This window comes from Protomyctophum parallelum (genome assembly GCF_964188405.1).
Source record: "Protomyctophum parallelum genome assembly, chromosome: 16".
NCBI classification, from domain to species: domain Eukaryota; kingdom Metazoa; phylum Chordata; class Actinopteri; order Myctophiformes; family Myctophidae; genus Protomyctophum; species Protomyctophum parallelum.
The window spans coordinates 5,957,437-5,979,788 of NC_139711.1; the positions used below are offsets into that span (position 1 = coordinate 5,957,437).

Below are 22,352 nucleotides of genomic sequence, written 5' to 3' on the forward strand. Positions count from 1 at the left end.
CGTCATCATGTTCTCTCTCTATGCCCTCCGTTTTCTGTCTAGTAGCCTATCCGATCTAAATGTCAAGGGGAGGGACGCCAAATCGCTTAAACATTACATTAATCAGCATATAATACGATTATTAATGCCTTGACTATATAGGCGGCGGCCTGCAGGAATATTACAGCTATATGAAAAAACATATTTTATATGAAAACTGAATTAAGCTCAACTAATCAAAAAAATATATAGTGATAATGAATAATGATAATCTTCAAATTAAAAACGCATGGGCGAAAAGTGGTAAAACTTTCTTTTTACAAGCCAGCATATACGGAGTATTAATTATAGACTTTATGAGATGCAAGGGCGAATGCACATGATAATCATGTGACGAATTATGTTTGATTTGATTTATTTATAGGCCTATAGGATAGGATCAAGTCCTATAGTTTAGGCTGAGAGCAGAGCCGGCTCCACACACAGCATGCATGGAGAGCGGTGATACATTTCAGCACCATGGACAGCACTATAGTGTTACATAATTTGTCACTGCATTCACTTGACAGACTGCATCTTCTTTGTTTAACAGAATAGGTTCCCAAATTGCATTGTCTGTGAAAACAACACTTATGTCAGTGAATCTAGCCTATACCACAATAAGCCCGTGCAGTCAATGATTAATCGCAAAGTAACCACTTGCAACCATTTGTCAATATTATCCCAAAATGTGCACACTCACACCTACTGTACAGTAACTGGTCAATTCAGACCGCTGCATGTTGGTGTGGTGTGGTGACTGTGTGGACTGGGCTTTAGTTTAGATTGTTGGTATAATGTGATTTGTATTTTGTTGCAGACTCCCATTGGAATATATTTTGTGCCAGCGACCCCCTTTTATAGCAGATCTACAAGCTCACAACGGTTGTGTGGGCCTGTAGATCGGCCATTTTCGAACAGCCTATATATATACGTTCTTACATTGTCTGAGCAACATTTCTTTAAAGGTATATTCAGTGATTTCACTTAATTCAAATATCACTTTTGTTTTGTTGTGATAATCCTCCCTACTATAGAGTGTGCTGGCCATATAAGGAGTTCCTCCCTGTCCCCAGTTAACCCCTGGGGGTCAAAAAACCTTAGGTTTCGTTTTTGATTCTCTATCCTGATTGGACGAAAGGCTGGGTCCCACAGCCAAAAACGAAACCTAAGGTTTTTTTGAGTGAAATCACTGAATATACCTTTAAAACTATTTGACCTTGTCTATAGGTTGAAGTGGTGGGTGCATCTACTGCTACGAGACTGATGTAATTGGATTGTAACTATATCCTTTTAATGATCCTTTTAATGATCCTATCCGATCCCACACTGTGCCAAACTGCACTGCTCAAACCAGGAGAACATTAACCTGTCAGCATGTGGACACTATCAATCATAGAGTGGAGTCACTTTTGACTCCATTACATTTCTAGGAAGGGACTCTTGGGGACCTTGGGGACCCAAACATAAGTAAAAATATAGCTATTATGAATTAACCACTTATAAGCCCTATTTCAAATAATAGTTAAAAGAGACAATCTACAAGCTTTGTCAGCTTGTAGATAAGCTATTTTTGAATGTAGCTGGTCTAAAACAAGGCAAGAGGGGGTTAAGGTATATTTTTTCTGAATATAAATGCTAAATGCCTATAAATTGTAAATTATAACGTATTGAAAAAAGGGAATACTCAAGTGAAGTGAAAGTATACCTCCCATGTGGACTGTGTGAGTGTTCATGTGGGCAGGGGGGATGGGGGGCAGGGGGATTTCTTGAGTGTTCCGATTTAACCCATTCTGAACGGGCACGCATTTTGGTGTCAGCATCATGTCATGCTTTAGCTATTGAAAAATAGCAGATCTACAAGCTCATATCGCGCCACCGAGTGGCGCGATACGAGCTTGTAGGTCTGCTATTTTTTGAAAAATCGAAGAACGACTGACATTTTTAGAATCTGATCTCAGGTCAGAATGGGTTCATCAGACCAGTGTGTCCAGCGGAAACCTCGTTATGAATCTGATCTCAGGTCAGAATGGGTTAAGTAGAGATCAAGGGATGCATATTCTATGAGGAGCCTGCATCCAGCCCACCTGGCCATTGGCAGCGTCCCCACTGAAGCACATGCTGGCACCTCTGATGGCAGTCAGCGCAGGAAAATAGTCCCAGCCCTCCGGTTAACTGCCGGGCCATCACGCGCACAAACGTGCCCGCACACACACGCACACACGCACACACGCGCACACACACGCACACACACACACACACACACACACACACACACACACACACACACACGCACACACGCACACATGCACACTCACAGTCACCTGTACTTAGAAAGAGAGAAAGAGAGAAAGAGAGAAAGAGAAATAAATAGAGGGAGAGACAAAGAGACAGATGGTCGAGAGACAAAGCAAGTGGATGTGGTTGGTTTGGTTTGGCTCCATGGGGAAATATAAGTCAGCTAAGTGATTCAGAAGCTAAATGACTTTTTCCACTTGGCTGTTGTTTTGTTGTGCTGTTCCCTTCGATCTGCCTTTTGAAACCAGCTTTCCTCCCCGGAGAAACAAGAGACCAGCCTGCATGTCCTGTCACAAATGAAAAGGAGATTTGATAAATGCCCAGCCGAGCGTGGTAAATAATAAAAGATCAGTCCAGGAGCAAAAGCAATAGGGAAGAGTACATATATCAATTTATACATTATGTTTCTGTCCCATTTTCCTTTGGTTTTAAACACACACATTATTCTATAAATAATACAAATAATGTATGATTAAATGATATGTGTAGTTAATGAAGATGCTAAACTCAGTGATCACGTTGACAAACACATAACAAGGTTGTAGGTTTTTCACCGGTGTCTACTGGTGTTCATGACATCAGCATGTATATGCCAATATGTTCCTCTCTGGGCCTGTAACCAAAATATGACACAGACTGGCACAGAGGAAACCTGAGAAATCAGGGAAAACACCGATTTTCTGCCCTATTTTGAGGAGGCGCGGGTGGCATCGTGATCCCACGGCACAGTGCCAATTGATTAGAGTGTAAAGTAAAAGATGCAGAGGAGGCTTATATGGTCATGTGTCACCAGGAAACGGTGGGAACAATTAGTAGAGGAATATTCAACAAGGCCCATTAAACGGTTCATTTAGATCGATTTGCAACAAAAAGGATTCCATTCACAACCTTCTAAATTCAGCATCAACTAGTCTAACAAGCAGGGAGCATTGCCTAGTCCAGAGAGAGAGAGAGAGAGAGAGAAACAGCTCGGTCTGTTTGATAATTAAACATTAATCCTCATTAATGCACCATGTGAACTACTTGAATTTAAGCTACAAGTATCCAACCATTAACCAACAGTAGAATACTGTGGTTAAAAATGGTCTGCAGCTCCCAATGACCAACAGTAGAAGACGGTATAAGGTATACTGTAGTTGTACTGCATGGGCAGCTCCCATTGGCCAACATAGAAGATTATATAGTTGTACCGTCTGTACCGTTTACACCTGTATGTAAATAAACGGCATAAAGAATATACGTTAAGAATATGAATAAAAGTTACTGTATTGTATTTGTATTATATCGTACTTGTATTATTTATTTATCTCCCACCAAGGAGTAACCTCGCATCAGACTATCCAGCATAGAGCTACCCACCTAGGAGGAAACTCTGCTAAGGCCGGCAGTGTCGGTCTATGGTGTCGGTAGGCCAATCAGAGGCAGGCAGGGCATTACCATGTCTATGCTCAGACGTAGAATAGATATACGCATTCCTGAGCCTCCATTGTCACACTAACAAAAATCACAGCCGTGTGAAGTGAGTGGTGCAACTGAGTGGACGCCCCACGTCCGAAACGGTAGAGAAATGAGAGAGTTACCATGTGGCAGTCTCTGGGGGTCCCCGGGGAGTCCCCAGGGGGATCCCTGGAACACCCAGACCCCCAGAAACGCGTCCAGGGGGTGAGGCCGATTCCGGCGAGCCGCCCCACGTCCGAAATGGTTGAGAAATGACAGAGTTACTGTGTGGGGGTCCCTCTACTGTACCCTGTACTGCACTGTACTGTCACTGTACTGTACTGGCACACCCGAAATCATCACATATACAGTTAATATGTGTGTGTGTGTGTGTGTGTGTGTGTGTGTGTGTGTGTGTGTGTGTGTGTGTGTGTGTGTGTGTGTGTGTGTGTGTGTGTGTGTGTGTTTGTGTGTGTTAGGTTGCGCACAGGTGGTAAAAAACAACCATGCTATTTTCGTGCTCATACCCACCCAGCCAGCCAGCCAGCCAGCCAGCCACCCAGCCACACACATAGCTCCATAATGGAGTGGTTGCACCACTGAACAGGACCTCAACACCAACGTCCGTGAGACAGAGCATGGAAATGTCCACTTTCAGCCTGGTCTCATGTCGTTCTACTGAAAGTAGGTGGGAAAAAAGTTCATCAATCAATCAGGTGGGTCACAGAGCCCTGCAGGTTAACCCCTGGTTTAAGTGGTTAATCTCAAACCAAAACATTCAGCGAGGTCTTCTTTACAACAAACAAGAACATTCAGTAGACCTACATATCACTTACACACATACAAACACATACATACAGTACATGCACACATTATATAAACATACATATTTTAGTATTCAAGTCACCTTATTTTCAACATAATGCATGTGTGAGCACTCTTAATTAACGGGTTCAGCACAAAAATGTTCCACAGAGGATGTACAGGTGATTCAACACCATTCTATTATAAAGTCAAGTGCAGTATTAGACCTACAGTATAGCGGTACTGACCTTCTGCTAGCCTCCTGCTGACAGATCCTGTTGGATTAGAAACCTGACTGGCTGACATAGGTTACTGAGCTGGCAAACAGTGGGAGCAACATGCACGCACGCACGCACGCACGCACGCACGCACGCACGCACGCACGCACGCGCGCACGCACGCGCGCGCGCGCACACACACACACACACACACACACACACACACACACACACACACACACACACTGCTGAGAAGTGACAGTCCTGCCTCAGCGATCAAAGCAATCATGAGATGTTGTTCTGACCAGGATGTCCTTATTAACACATGAAGGACCGATTTTCCTATTTTTAGGCTACTGAAGAATATGCCACGTGCTTTCCATTTTAAATGCAGAAGAAGATTATCTCCACCAGGCTTGTGTGTGTGTGTGTGTGTGTGTGTGTGTGTGTGTGTGTGTGTGTGTGTGTGTGTGTGTGTGTGTGTGTGTGTGTGTGTGTGTGTGTGTGTGCTAACAGCTAATCTCCGACATCGCTGGACCGGTTGCCATGCAACCCTGTATAGGCTATAAGGAAGGAAGACCCTCTAACCCCAAAGACATTACTTGGCTCATGCTGCAACTCATTTTTGCTTCTATACCTACTCCTACAGATTTGGTCCAAACCTCACACCAGCTATTGGCTTTTAAAGTTCGTAAGTGGGGATTCGTTTGCACGGAATGTCACAAATAATGCATTCGCTCTGTGTGAAACTTTGCACGGACACTACCAGTATGCCAATGAACAACCACCACCCTGAAGTGTTCAAATCGGCCTCATGTTGTCGCTATAAGAGGTCGCTTCACCTTTTGGTCTAAAATTGTACAATTGATCATTCTTTATGCTGAAACAATTCTTGTTTTTCATTTTCATTTCTTGAAAGAATTATCTTGCGTTTGTACTCTTTATAAACATGTGTAATTTCTAATGTCATCCATGTGAGCGACTCACCATGTCAAAATGCCTTCTACAGTATGTGTGGAGAACCAGTACAACACTACAGTGACTGTGATTCTAACAGCCTTGCCCTGTAGAGGGCACTAAAGAGCAAACTCTCAATTCAGTGTTGGAAATGAGACACTAGGATGGATACAGGGGGCTGGAGGTGCCCTGTGTGTGTGTGTGTGTGCGTGCGTGTGTGTGCGTGCGTGCGTGTGTGCGTGCGTGTGAGAGCAAACATCTCCAAACAACCCTTATCTCGGTGGTTACATTTGTGTTGTCCTTTAGGCGTTCATCAGGCCGGGGCAGCTATCCACTCTGCTCCACTGCGCCGAGTTCAATGTCAATGGCATGACATCAGGTGGCCATCTATCTCGCCTCATTACGCCGCAGACAGCGTTCATGGGACGTCTCGCAATGATAGTCAGAGGGCGTATTGCCCCTGTATGTTTGCTATGAATAATGTATATTGGTTTTTTGGTGGATCAGAGCTGCTGGTCAGAGCTCTGCGGAAGAAGCAGCTACATGTGCTGATGCTTAATGCGCATCTCAGTGCAGGAGATCAATGCATGGGTTCTTCTCTCTAAGAACTCTCAGGAGTATACAATCTACTGTAGGCTAATACGCACAGGTAGCTGCCACTGCACAACACACACACACACACACACACACACACACACACACACACACACACACACACACACACACACACACACACACACACACACACACACTCTCTCTCTCCCCCCTCTCTAAACCAGGGGTCCTCAACAGGAGGACTGAATTGGCTCGCATAGAGTCAATTTACTTGCCTCAATGCGACCCAGGCAGTCCCAGCCTCATCCTTCTCTCTCTCTCTCTCTCTGTGACCCGTGGTAGCCTGGTAGGTCCCCATAGAGGTCCACATTTCTGATGCAGTCCGTCCATGTGGGGGAGGGGAGGGCAGAAGACAGCCATGCAACAAGCTTGTGTCTTCAAACCGTGTGACTTGGAAATGCACTGAGGCGGCCATGACATACAGAATACACAGGACACAAGTGTGTCTTGCGTGTGTCTTACGTGTGAGTGAGGCCTTAGAAGGTGTACAAATGGAGTGTACAAATTGTATACAATTTGTACACTCTCTCAAAGTGAAGTTGACATTGATTGAATAAACCAATACAAGTTATAATAAATTGAGGTCCCAGATATAAATGGCATTCAATGGGGGTCAGTAGCCTATATGCATGTCAAACTGGGCATCCTTCAAATTAAAATGATGAGAATCACTGGTAGAGCACTGCCATATCTTTTCAAATGGGCCTGAAAGATAATTAATTTTACATTGTCAAGAGTTAAAGATTTATAAGGGTTCATTTGGTTACCAACTGAGGACCTATATTATATGAAGATATTGAAAAGTGGTGAAGTGGTCCTTTAACTACTGATTGATGGTTTAAGGGGTAAAAAGTTTGAAAATACACAGTGACATTAACATTAATCCAATGCACTGATGACAGAGCTGTCAAAGTCTATGAAATCTATAAAAAAATGTAATAAAATTTGTAGGGGGGGTCCCTGCTTCATCTCCCCCTTAGCTAGGGATGAAAAAATTTGAAAAACTGATGATTTAGAGGCGGAATATTGGCAGTTTGTCTAAAATGTGACAGATAAGCAGCTAATAGTGAGTTATGACTACAGGTGACACAGTCGTTTCCCCACTTTGTTTTTTAATTATTTCAATTTACCACATCTAATTCATCATAAATCATGTGGTTCTGTAAAATCTATTTATCTGACAAGTTTAGAGCCCTATTTGGCCGCTTTTCAGTGCTCCATGGTGAGTGGAGAGTTGACTGTGACAGTGGAGATTGAAGGAGCAATGAGGAGATTTGGGACACACCTTCAATCAACCAGCCACAAATTAAAGCTGGAGAAGAACAGCATCCTTTTTGCCTGCACCCTAAACTGTTATGTCCAGAGGTTTGGGCTGGTGTTTTTGTTTGTTGTTATGCTTTATTTAAGTCTCAACAAGAGAAGCTAATTCATTTTAAAATCGTGAAAATATTTATTTTTAGGATTTAGAAGAATTCTTTTAAATTATAAGGTCAGGCCTAAATGGGTTAAAAAAAAAAAGCAACACTATTCCGACACATTAAGGTTTTCATAACTTTAATAGTTTGCTTTTAAATTTCACATGTGGCAAAAACACATGGCCACACAGGAGTGACCCATTTATTCAAGATATGAGTGTGTTGGACTGGGGGAGTGAAAGCTCACATTACCAAACGTTACAGTTAATGGAGTGGCAGTGTCACATTGACCATCAGAACAGCTTACGAGGCCTTTCACAGATCCACACAGAGAGTCTTTGCAAATCATAGCACAACTCTAATAAATAAACATAATTATATATTTATATATTATATATTACATATACGTGCAATTTTCAACATGCAAGGTACTTACAGTAGCCTACAATGGCACACATTGTACTGAAGGCTAAATAAAAGTTGTAACTTTAATACGGTACTTATTTACAATGCTCTTTCATAGATCTCTGCAGTATTATTTTTAATACGTTATCTTATCTTTTTGATTGTGGATTTACTTATACACTCTTGTGGATTTACTTGAACACATCACAACAATTCATCCTGCGATGCTGTACCTTTCTCTCTAGTACCAATATCAATAAAACCAGGGTTTCACTACAAAACGCCACGAATCCATTTTTTTTTTACAAAGGTAGAAAAACTCTTAGGATATTCTTTTGTTCAATATGTTTCAAAAAATAGAAGTGCACGGGTATAGGTAGAACAACTCTAATGGCACTGTGTATAATAAGCATATCGCTTCTGAGCAGCACTGACATCAACACTGTGGATATCTATCATTTTGTAGTGAAACCCTTTAACCCATTCTGACCTGAGATCAGATTCATACGAGGTTTCCGCCGGACACACACTGGTCTGATGAACCCATTCTGACCTGAGATCAGATTCTAGAAATGTCAGTCGCTCTTCGATTTTTCAAAAATAGCAGACCTACAAGCTCGTATCGCGCCACTCGGTGGCGCGATATGAGCTTGTAGATCTGCTATTTTTAAATAGCTAAAGCATAACATGATGCCGACACCAAAATGGGTGCCCGGTCAGAATGGGTTAAGTAAACAGTGAGCAGTAAGGAGCTTGTGTCGCGAGGTAGAGGAGGTAAGGGAGGAGGTGGGGGAGGCCGTTCACAGGTACACGGACCAGTAAATGACGTTGAAGAAGAGGAAGGTGAAGGGGAACAGTGCGCGGGCGTACAGGTCAACGCGCTTGGCGGCGGAGGGGATGACCGGTTTCGGAGGAGGCGGCTTCTTCTGCTTGGCCTTGGACTTGCCCGTTGACCCGAGGTCAACGGCTTTGCCGTAGCAGTCAAAGTTTGACAGCTCAAAGTCCCGCGGCAGAGAACCCACGATGCTGAAGTCGTTGGTGCGAAGGTCCGACTTGGACGTGCAGACCTTTTTACAACGAGTCTCCCCAACCTGCAGGAGCAGAGAGAAGCAGTGGTTATATAAATAGCACACAGCCCAGGTGAGTAGAGACAAACACCCTACTCCACATGTGCAGACTGTAGCTCTAAATCTGACATATTCCTCTTTCCAGCAACTGGAATCTACAGTATCACACACATTGCAACAGAGCCAACAGACTCACATTTCTCTCTCTCTCTCTCTCTCTCTCTCTCTCTCTCTCTCTCTCTCTCTCTGCCCCCCCCCCCCCCCCCCCCCCCCCCCACAACAGATGGCTGAGATCAGCTTTTCTGACCAAGAGCCAGAGAGCGGGGCATCAAGTCCACAGAAAAGCTATACTGTCTGTTTCTCCTAAACTCTTTCTTTCTAAGTTTTCCTACTGTCTGTCTCTCCAGTACAGAGTAGGCCTACTGTTATGCAGGGCAGCTACTGATTTGACTGTACTGATGTGCTGTGGTGGAAGAAGACTTTTTTTTGTCTTAAGTAATCAATGCCACAATGTACTAATTTACTAAATTGCTAAGAGTACAGTATTGGCATCAAAATATACCAAAAGTGAAAGTAGTCATTACGCAGAAAGTCCCATTTCACAAGTTCGTCATTGTGGTAAAAAATATTTTTCACAGCATTACGCATGTCACCTTATGTCGCCTATTTAAGTGCAGTACGTGAGTACATTACTGCCACTGCAGGGTACTGATATGAATTGTTTTTCTTTATGATTCAAAGTAGTATTATTGCTTTTTCACATACAATACAATACACTACACTACCAAACCTTTACAGAAAAGATAATACAATACAGACAATACAATACAATAAAATACAGTACAATACAAAATAAATAAATAAATAAATAAAATTAAAAAACATAAAAAAGGGAAAGAAAGAGAAAAAGAAATTAAGACAATGCCATTGAACCTGGGCAGCATTATTTTACACTGTATCCAAGGAAATAGAAAAGGATGTTGCGCTCACTCCGCAACGGGATCTCTGACAGCAAATATGCATTATGTATCCTCCCCATTTACAGATATATTTATCCAGTCTGTCGGACCTCCTATATGACTTCGTATGCTGCAACCCTGCCTATCTCCACAAACCAGTCGTGGAATGAGGGACTCCCCGACGCTTTCCAACCCCTCATCAATACCTGTCTACCAATCATGATAGCCGTGAGGATGAAATCTACATAATCACAGTGAGCAACCTGCTTTGGGTCACCCAGTATATCCCATTCTGACCGGGCACCCATTTTGGTGTTGGCATCATGTTATGCTTTAGCTATTTAAAAATAGCAGATCTACAAGCTCATATCGCGCCACCGAGTGGCGCGATACGAGCTTGTAGGTCTGCTATTTTTTTTTAATCGAAGAGCGACTGACATTTTTTTAATCTGATCTCAGGTCAGAATGGGTTCATCAGACCAGTGTGTGTCCGGCGGAAACATCGTATGAATCTGATCTCAGGTCAGAATGGGATATAAAGCCTATAGGGCAGACTGATATGCATTGTAATTTGTAGGGTACTGACGTGTAGGGTACTGACGTGCACGGTGTTGACGTGCAGGGTGCTGACGTGCAGCGGCGTCGTCCCCTGGGTGCCGTTGACCGCGTTGTTCTTCGTGGCCGGTGCTGTCTTTCCCTCTGCCTTGTCCTTGGCCGCCATCTTGGCCTTCTCGGCCTCGATGCGCTTGGGGCTGTTGAGCATCACCTGGACGACGGCGTACTCCACCAGCGAGGCGAAGCCAAACAGCAGGCAGGCGATCAGCCAGATGTCGATGGCCTTCACGTAGGACACTTTGGGCAACTCCTGGGCCAGAGACGTGCACTCAGAGGACAGAGACAACACCGACAGGATGCCTGAACACAGAAGGGAGGGATGGAGGGAGAGAGAAAAGGAGTTACCTTATCACTCACCAGTCAGCAGAGACAAGAGAACGGTGAAAATAGGTAGATAACGTTTGAATTGTATTGACTACCCCCCCCCCCCCCCCCCCCCCAATTTTTATTTTATTTTTCTTTATTCCTCTAATTATATCTGATGCCTACTTAACTGTTTACACTTTAAGTTGATTGAGTGTGTGTGTGTGCGGGCGGATATGTACTGTATGCATGTGTGTATATATATTTTATTATTTATTACTTTTCTGCTTCAAATACTATTTATATATATATGTATATACCCTTTTTTTTTTTTTTTTCATCTTTCTATTTACCTGACACCTTTTCATTTTGTCCCAAATTTTCTAGAGGCACTATTTGTGGGGCGGTGGGAATTGGCCATACTCATTGGGGAGAAAATGTTTTTCGTTTTTCTTTTGTCTTGAAGGGCCATGTTTTGCATAATAACAGTCTTTCCATTATGTCTGCCCACGATCGTACAGTACGTTTGTTTACCCCAGTCACTGATACTAAAATCTGATATATATATATTTAAATGTTCTATAAATCTGTGACTTGACACCTATACTGTTATAAAACGAAAATAAAAAGATTTTGAAAAGAATTGTATTGGCTGAAGATCCAGTGATTTACCTAATTCTCTCTATCAATCTCTATATTAATCATGCTGTCCAGATACAAGTGTTGCAGTAAAACAACGATGTGTGCTATAAAGGGACAGTCTCTGGAAAGCAGCAGACCTCACCTAGCATTGTCCAATCCTCTCACCCAAAGGCCAAATCAGTGAAAACATTCAATGTCCCATGTTTGCAGGACAGCGGTAATGTGCAAGGACACCCTCAGGCTGGTTAGTAATATATTGTAGTTAGCATATAGGCTAACCACGTATGATAACATCAAGCAGTTTAGTGTCACGTTAGCTATAGGAACATTATTGTTGTCTCTTTAAAAACGTGTCTGAAGAGTACACAGGATAAATAGGAAAATACGACCGTGTTCCATTAGGGGGGGAAAGGAAACAGGCCTTTCAAATAACGCAATCTGTGAAGACTGTGATGTTGTGCAGGGCCGTAAATGAGCTTATTGAAGGGCAGGTTAATTATAAACACAGTCTATCTTTGCATAACAAAGGAAGCCGAGGCAGAACAGAGCATTTCACCTCCCTGGTTCATATTATGATGATTGTAGTGTGAACTGAAAGATCCAGTTCATTCCCCCCTCCACCCGCCAGTCTAACATGTAGAGTGTCACACTCGACAAGAACTGTTTATTGTCCCGACATTGTTTCATGTATTGTAATTTGTTATTGCCCTAACTAATTGCTATACGGCATGTCCTGCATACTTGCAATAAAGTATTTCTGACTTCTGAGTTTACACTGTGCATAAGTCAACTGTCTTGTACAGTACATGCACCTGATTCCTGCCAAAAAATATGACTGATTCTGACTCTGAAGGATGATGATTTGATGACTCTTCTGTACACAGAAAGGCCTACAACTACCAATACACACATACATACACAGGTACACACGCTTGTATCATGGGGACCTTGAAAGCAATTATTTGTCAAAATGCCTAATCCTAACCCTGCCGACCAAACCAAGATTCTGGTTGGGGGCCATATTTCTTAGCCATTAAAATGTCCCTTTCCCTCAAGGGGACCTGAAAGATGTCCCGACACGGACCACTTTGAGAATGATTGCTATCCTTGTGTGGATTTGTGGTCCCAACATGGATATGGATAGTAAAAGGAGAACAAAGACAGACGCACGCACACACAAACGCACGCACGCACGCACACACGCACGCACGCACGCACGCACGCACGCACGCACGCACGCACGCACGCACGCACGCACGCACGCACGCACGCACGCACGCACGCACGCACGCACGCACGCACGCACGCACGCACGCACGCACGCACGCACGCACGCACACACACACACACACACACACACACACACACACACACACACACACACACACACACACACACAATCCAGCATGACACACAGCGTTGGGAGGTGACTGACCTGAAATGATTCCACTGTGAGAACGGAGGTGAACGGAGCTCTCGGGACCAGATGGAGGGATGATGATGATGATGATGATGATGAAGGTGACGAAAGGGGGAGAGAAACAACTGGAGGAGGAGGATGGTGAGTCGAGGTGGAGCAGTGGAATGAGACAACAGTGGATGAATCTTATCTGTAAGATCCAGAGGTGTTCGTTGTGGCAGCAACACCGTGATGGTGTTAAAAGATCGATGTGGTTAGTCATTTAGATCAACACTTTGCACGTTAATCCCATGTACAATGCACTGTTGTCTTTTTTTTCCTTTTTTTTTAACTTAAAATTGTATTAGTTTTACAGGACAGACAACAAACTTACAGTACACAACAACACCACAAACATACAAAGAAAAGAAAAAACAAAAAAGAACAGAAAAATAAAAATGAAAAAGACATCGACATTGCATTTCAAATTTGTTACATAAATGTATCTTAGGCATTTACTATTGACTCGCACTGTTGTCTTTTGTGTTCATCTTTTATTCTAGCAACTTAACTGACGTCCCTAAGTATTTAGTGCACAGTACACATCGACTGCTATGCTCTCGCATCTTAGCTGACCTCCTTAAGTATATTGAGTCTGAATCTCAGGTACTATGTGTAAATATTTTGGATTTGGATTTTTGGATCTTGCAAAAAACATTTTGTTTTATTTCTTGTTAAAGCTAAAAGAAACTGTTTAGTTGCACGTTTTGTAGCAAAGGCTTCACTATCTGATGTGAGGGGAACCCCTTTTCTTTTTTTCCCTGCCTTGATCTCCTTGCGCACATTTTGAACAAATGTTTGAATAACATATATATTTTCAACACAAATCTTCTCTTCTAATTGGGTGTTCCCTGTTCAGGAGAAATGAGAAATGACTTCTAAATGCCAAAGCTCGGCTTTGGGGTCTGTTCGGTGTGACTGGCGTTCTATTTTTAAAGTGTTTAATAAAATCTGACATTTCCAACACAGAGAACTGATTATCCGGTTGTATATGAAATCTCAAGAAATGGCGTACATGATCTAGTCTACCATCAAGAGTAGTGTGAACTAACGGAGCAGAGTGTCTGTCTGGGGTGAATCATGTCGCTATCATGACATTTTCACCAATCTCTCCTTTTCAGCCCAAACCTCCAGAGCTATAATCTGTGGGTCTTCCACTTGGGATGAGACAGGTCTTAGTACAGGAACTCAGTTCTCTCTATTCTAACATGTCTGTCTGTCGGTATGTATATTATCCCATTCTGACCGGGCACCCATTTTGGTGTCAGCATCATGTTATGCTTTAGCTATTTAAAAATAGCAGATCTACAAGCTCATATCGCGCCACCGAGTGGCGCGATACGAGCTTGTAGGTCTGCTATTTTTGAAAAAAATCGAAGAACGACTGATATTTTTAGAATCTGATCTCAGGTCAGAATGGGTTAATCAGACCAGTGTGTGTCCGGTGGAAACCTCGTATGAATCTGATCTCAGGTCAGAATGGGTTATTGTGGAGCGTCGCTCTGGGCCCGAACCTCTAACCTCAGGGGGGGATGATGTCGGGCGGGAGCAACACGTTCCCCTTTTGAGACCAAAAAGATCTCTTGTTTGAGGAGACAGCCGCAGGCTCTCGCTTTGTGTTCTGACATCTACTCTGTGTTTTTTTCCATATAGGCAATATAGAGTCAACCTGGAAATACCCTGATCCGGAAAGTAGTAGTAGTGTTAAAACCTTCCCTGCCCACTTTCCAATAAACCTTCCCAATAAACTGTTGCACCTTAAACATGACTCAGTGTGCCAGTCTGCCAGTCAGTAATCTGCAACAGTATAGAATGACACGTCTGTAACCCAAAACACTATAGAAAGATAGTCTGTAAACGGTGCATTTATATAGCGCCTTTATCCAAGGCGCTTTACGGAGCTTGTGCATTACATTCACTCATTCACACACACCGATGCCGGAGGAAACCATGCAAGGCACCAACCTGCACATCGGGAGCAATTGGGGGTTCAGAGTCTTGCTCAAGGACACTTCGACACTAACTCTGGGGGACCTTGATGTGTGCCATGCGGTCACTCTACCAATGTGCCACTGCCACCCCAGTCTGTAGTCTAGAGCTGTATATAACCCATTCTGACCGGGCACCCATTTTGGTGTTGGCATCATGTTATGCTTTAGCTATTGAAAAATAGCAGATCTACAAGCTCATATCGCGCCACCGAGTGGCGCGATACGAGCTTGTAGGTCTGCTATTTTTGAAAAATCGAAGAGCGACTGACATTTTTAGAATCTGATCTCAGGTCAGAATGGGTTCATCAGGACCAGTGTGTGTCCGGCGGAAACCTCGTATGAATCTGATCTCAGGTCAGAATGGGATAATGATAGTCTGTAATCTAAAGTTGTATAGAATGATGTAGCACAGGTGAAACAACATCGGACATGGCACCACGCTCGGCAGCTCGTGTGTCCCCATGTTGTCATTGATGGATGGTGTCATTGAGCTGGTGATTGCGTCAGTGATGTCAGTGACCCTTTGGAGAAATACAAGTCTTGTGAAACGACATCTAAGTTTGCTATACAACAAAGACCTTTATCTCTGCGTATAACTGTGATGGAAAGCTCTCACAGAGCCCTCTAAAAAACATCCAATCAGGTTTCCATGAAAGTCATGCCCAGTCATATTTGACTGAATTCATGTTGAACTTTTGGTCAACATGACAGGCAAAGTAAATAAATAAGGTTTGGTGTTTTCTCAAAGGGAATGTCCAACCAAAGGCTACCAGTGCAAACCCTGAGGTTTGATAAATGTCAGTGTAATTAAAAGGGATGTATTACGTAGTGACAATTTATGTGATTCAGGACCAAAGGATCCCTGGCTCAATTAATTTGCTCGAAGTCTGTCAAATAAATAATTGAGCCTCGGATAACCGCCGACATTGGGGGGCAAATCGATTAGTGGGTGTGGCTCAATCGCTCAATGTTTTATAATATGAAGTCAACCGAAGCAGTATGCACTGACTTTGATACACTGCTGCGCAGCCCATGTTGAGTCTTAACCCATTCTGAACGGGCACCCATTTTGGTGTCAGCATCATGTTATGCTTTACCTATTTAAAAATAGCAGATCTACAAGCTCATATCGCGCCACCGAGTGGCGCGATATGAGCTTGTAGGTCTGCTATTTTTGAAAAAAATCGAAGAACGACTGACATTTTTAGAATCTGATCTCAGGTCAGAATGGGTTAATCAGACCAGTGTGTGTCCGGTGGAAACCTCGTATGAATCTGATCTCAGGTCAGAATGGGTTAAACACTTCAGACACTGTCAGACATGTATGACAGTGAGTCACACAGAGTCCGGCTCCAGTTTGCCTCCCAGTGCAACGAATCTGTCAGCTGGAATTGCCGGACAAATGGAAGTGACCTATCCTTCATCTCCTTCTTTACCTCTCCTTGATTGTATGGAGATTAGATTGGTGGCACCTGGCTGGTGTTGATGTTGAGTAAGTAAGTAAATAAATAAGTAAGTTGAGCCATTTGTTGTAGTCTAAAGCCATGCAGAAATAAAGGCTGATTGTTAGTTACTAATTCAAATCAACCTGCCAAAGGCGAGGAAGATAAGGTTGAAAATTGGTGACGTGGTCCTTTAAAGGGATTGTGACATTAAAAAAAAGGTTTTGGAATTGTTCTTATTTTTCTTAGGTTTTCTAATCTCAATTGCACCCAAAAAACATGAACTTTTAACATTCAGTAGATTTTCTGTGATCTGGGGTTTTCTGGCTCAAACAGGTGCTCTGATTTGCCGGCAGTTTGTGATGTAAGATCCTGCAAATCCCATATATGTCAATGGGATTTGCCAGCAGATTTGCCAGCAGATTGCCAGCAGCAATACAAAGAAAACTTCAGACCACAGAAAATCCACTGAATGTTCAAAGTTCAGGTTTTTTGGGTGTAATTGAGGTCATAAAACCGAAAAGAAAAAGAAAAAGAAATGAAAATGAATGTCATAAAACCTTTAATTCCTTGCACGCGCATGCTTCTATTATTTGTTATGTGCCCAGATACAGTCGACAACATTTGGTAAATGTCAGTGGCAGTTAAAGGACTGAACCAATACGTAATTATGATGACTCATTCCTAAAGTGACTGAGTGAGAAATGAGGTAACGGCAACAAACATGCCTGCTCTCATCCAGGTATCCACACTGTGAAACCCTGAGTGTTCATTTAGCTCTCGCTTATGTGGACACAAAAGGATAAATGAATGCCCTTGTTACAGTTAACAGGACGTTTTAAAAGGACATTTCACCACTGAAAGAAACTGCAGTCACTCAATGTTAATAGTATTTGTAGGAGATAACAGTAGCACAATTAGAAATGTGCACCCTATGGTCAGAAAAATAATATAGTCTGTGTGCTTGACTAGTATAGTATAATACTGGATTGCTGAATTCCTACAATGACCATAATGCTTTGGTGCACTGCCCCTCCTTGTAGAGAGGGGGAGGGCTTTCTTACTGAGACAACATTTAGTCCAGGAAGGAAGGAAGGAAGGAAGGAAGTGAGACCAATGTCTGATGAGTCATCAGACATTTGAAATACTAAAATATCTAAAAACACACATATTACACAAATAAAAACCTGTTTATTGTGTCCTAAACATGATTAAAATAAAATACAAAAAAATTGCAATGGGGTGAAATGTCCCTTTAAGAACCAAGCCAGAACCAAACAGATCCATACCCAGTGGTACGCGGGCAGCGCTGGCATCAGGGTTGATCCAGAAGGACAGCCAGGACAGGACCACGATGAGGAGGGTGGGCGCGTACACGCCCATCATGTAGAAGCCCACCTGTCTCCTCAGGGTAAAGATCACCTCCACACAGGTGTAGTAACCTGCAGTCGACACAAGAACGGGTGTAGTTAAACACACAGACAAGATAGAGCAAGGGGAATTCCCAACCTCTTCAGGTCAAAACCCAAAAGAGACATTATAGACATTTGCCCCGGGGACCAAAGCGAGTGAAAATAGCAGATCTACAAGCGCACAACGCGTCGCTTCGTAAGCTTGTGGATCGCCTTTGTTTTTTTTGGTTTTGTTGTGGCTTTTCTGCCTCAGATAGTTACACAGGGAGGAAGAGACGAGGAGAGACATGCAGCGAAGGTCGTCGTGAACAGGAACACGAACACACATCGCGTCAGGCCAGAGCCTATAGATGTACTGCAGCAGGACAGCTGGGCCAGCAGGTTCGGCTATTTTCACTACTTTGTTATCTTTATTTTTTTAATTTATGGAATGTCTTAGATTTGTTTGTTTGTTTGTGTAAACTTTGTATATTAATTGTGGGAATTATATATATATTTTTAAAATGTATTAGAATCATGACCCCTAAAAATTGATCCGTGACCCACATATGGGTCCCGAGTCTCCCAACCCACTGTTTGGGAAACAGTGAGATACTGTAGGAGTAGGAGACACACGCATGCACGCACACATGCACGCACACATGCACAGTTGCACACACACATGCACGCGCGCACGTACACACAGTTTAAGACAAGTGCTCGTGGTCTGAAGGCCAGTGCTCCATTAGCAGGAGTTGGACAAATAGTGGCAGGAAAAGTACACAATATGAGGAGGTGAGCATGCGGTCTCTCAACATCACGGCGTGGTCCTCTGTGGCGGTGCGTTTGGAGGGTCCTAATATAATCCTATATAGTCCTGAATCTGATAATATTTAACCGGCCCATGGAGGCTGTGGCTGAACTCAGTGCAGCGTTATAAGGGATGTCTGTGTGGCAGAGCAGGCTCCGGTCAGCCATCACACAAAGGTGATCTTTGTGTGGGGATGGGTTTCTATGGCAACACGTTAAAAGGCTACACCGATGCCACCCCCCAGCCATCAGACACACACACACACACACGCACGCACGCACGCACGCACGCACACACACACGCACACACACACACACACACACAGCTCTGTTGTTCCTAAATGTAGGTACAACAGGTACTGAATAGTGTGCAATCATCATCAATTCTTTTGTTAGTGTTTATTCTATTGATTAAACTTTTTGGATTTGTTTTAGTTTTTATATATGCTGGATTTGAGAGAGACGCAGACATTCTAATAGATATTTATAATCGACTATACATTGTTTGCAACATCTCTAACTTCGAAACAACTTCGACACAATCTTTTGGCTTGTTAGTGATGTCTTATTTGTAGGTGTGCATAGTGGAAGGCAAAGTACCAAATCCATTGTGTGAAAACGCTCATGGTTCTTCCTGTACACCAGGGGTTCTCAACCCGTGGGTCGCGACCCCTCGGGGTGTCGCCAAATTATTTGGGGGGTCCCAAAAAAAAAAAAAAACCTATACATATTTTTTTGCAACTGAATGGATGGAAAATGGAAATGAAGAGTTTACATAGTACAGATAGTACATGCATACACCTTCCATAATGATAATATCTGGTTTCAGTATTTATTTATGGTGTATTGTCTCTATTATTAAGGTTATTGAAGCAGTCAATTTATATTGGGGGTCGGGAGGGGGCGGGGGTCCCGAGACATTGCCAAAGCATTTCTGGGGGTCCCCGGCCAAAAACGTTGAGAACCCCTATACTGTACACAATAATAAAGTTGAGACAGACAATAGAAGAGATGGCATAGGAGAGACGTTGAGATGTAGATGGTATAGGAAAGCAGAGTGTATAGAGAAGACTCCACCATAGGATGTTCTTCTCTGGAAGAGCTCACCTGTTCCAGAGTAGAATTTTGTGCAGTTCCCATAATCAATGTCCTCCTGACTGATGTCAAACTGGGGCAGAGCGATCTGCTCCATTTGCACCGGGTCTCCAGTCTGCCACATAAACTGCAGGTCGTCCGTGGTATATCCAACTGACACATGCACACGCACACACACACACACACACACACACACACGCACACGCACGCACGCACGCTCGCAGAGAATTGTATATATGAAAAGAATTATGTACGCTGTATTTTCTACTTATTATTAATATGTGGGCCATGCTGTGACTGCATGTGTTTATGCTGATGACACTCACAGCTTTCCAACTGCATCTTACAGCGCTGTGTGTCCATGGGGAACAGAGCGAGGTCCAGAGGACAGGACAGAGTCACAGACAACCTGGGGAGAGACAAGATAAGACCACGGTGTGTGCATGAATGGTAATAGCTACAGAGAGAGAGAGAGAGAGAGAGAGAGAGAGAGAGAGAGAGAGAGAGAGAGAGAGAGAGAGAGAGAGAGAGGTTATAAAAACTTTGAGGAAGAATAGCAAAGAAAAATGCTGCCTTGAATTCAAGCCAGAGTGACTCACAAATACAAATAATGAGTTTCCATAGTTTTTTTCCCCCCCACGCACAAAACTGTCTTCCTATTTATATTTTTTGGCATTTCCCCTCATTGGGAGCACTGCAGTGCACCTGCATGCAAAAGCCTCCCACTCTGTGCTATCAGACATTGACTCTGCATGCTGAGCTTTTGTTCTAGATGAGTGAAGTTCTCCACATAACAACCGTGAAGTCATTTCAAACCCACACTCACATATTTGAGGACGTTTCTAAGCTGAAATATAGCATTAAGAGAGTATTTCATACCCCGCAAAATGACTTTCTTTAATCGGTTACTCACCCCGCTATCCAGGCCTTGGATACAACAATACGTCAAAAAAACGTAAGAAAAAACTTAGTTTAGTCAGTCACACTCGAGGGAATTCATGCCGTGCTCAAAGGCGCATTCTATACTGAATTTCTATGTGGGTGTATAAGTGTGTGCAAGTCCCACACGTCAGCTGACCAATTGGGTGGGCTACTTAAGCTCACTAGTCTGCATGCTCTTCCTGCCTTCCTTCTGCTATGGTCCTGGTTGTTATGTGATGTTTGCTACCACCACCACCCCAGCACCACCGGTGGGCTGTTATTTATGTTCTCCCTGCTCTTAATGTTTATGACGGTTAATCGTGCCGAGCAGGGAGTAAATGCAGCAGAGCCGAACGCCAAGATAAATATCACATGCACACTTGTGTTCTCATTCTATTAATACATATTGGTTAAATCTATTCTGTGCACTTGGGTCCTGACCTACACTGTCTTGCCTCTGAACCGTGACAAGTACGGTACATAGTGTTCACTACAACCTTTAGGATGGTTAGTGCACACCAGCAGCTTCCTGTTGAGTGAGGATGATACATGCTGGTGCATACTGTTATTATTAGTATCTATTATATTGCAGTATGTTTTCTGTTGTTTTTATCAGTGTCTGCTGGCTTCCTGTTTACCAGTGGAGGTAAAACAGAAAGCACATTGGCAGGAAATCCAATTTAAAATCAGCTTTTCGTTTAAAATCCGCTCATAACTACGGCAGAGCAATCTGGATAATGAACACGGCGTTCGGTTCTCGTAGAGGCATGGAGAGATTTGAGACATTAAATCTCCGTCTTCGAACAGAAATCTCTATTTGTGAGGACATTACCTGCCAATGCAAACACTGTCATTATGGCAGAAACATCGCTTTGCCTGCTGAAGGTCTGAGGACTCTAATATATGTTTAACTTGCAGGTATAGAATTTGCCAGCTGTCTCTTCAGTCAGTCAGCTTCATCTTCTAAACAGCAGTGTGTATGGACATTATACAGCAGCAAAATCACTGTGACAGTTCTGATCAGTGAAAATCGAAAGAAATGCTCATGGAGGTCATGGAGGTCTGTGGAAAAATCATTCAGGAGGCGAATTACCGCAGCAGAGAAACTTTTTCCATAACTGCTCGGAATTGATTTGTGTGAGGCCGTAGCTTAGTGGGTACAGATGCCGTCTGGTGATCAGAAGGTTGGCCTCCCAGCCTCCCTGAGCAAGAAACTGCAACACCCCGAGCACTCATCAACTCGTCAGCCATGTCAACCATGTGTCAGGCGCAGTGTTGGGCAATATTACTTAGGAGAGTGATATGTCACTTATTACAAAAGTGAAACGGAATTTCCCCTACCACGGCCACTTCACGTTGTTCATGCCCTTTGAAGGACCACTTCATGGAAATGTGTAAATGGAAGCTATCGTTCTCACGATAATACTGTTTTTTTTTTTTTATCTTGTTTAAAAAAAATCTGCTTAATGATGATGTCACTGGTGGATGGG

General features: G+C 43.2%; 1 protein-coding gene across 1 annotated transcript in view; it reads right to left on the reverse strand.

Moving 5' to 3' along the window:
* Positions 1-8,967: 8,967 nt before the first annotated feature.
* The window catches only part of glrbb (glycine receptor, beta b), a gene marked incomplete at both ends in the record, with an annotated part of 34,458 nt that continues 21,073 nt past the window's right edge, over positions 8,968-22,352 (reverse strand). Inside the window, 5 exons of the mRNA XM_083785762.1 lie at positions 8,968-9,258; positions 10,795-11,108; positions 17,935-18,087; positions 19,954-20,094; positions 20,268-20,350. Coding sequence (XP_083641888.1) covers positions 8,968-9,258; positions 10,795-11,108; positions 17,935-18,087; positions 19,954-20,094; positions 20,268-20,350 — 982 coding nt within the window. The remainder of the gene's footprint in view (positions 9,259-10,794; positions 11,109-17,934; positions 18,088-19,953; positions 20,095-20,267; positions 20,351-22,352) is intronic.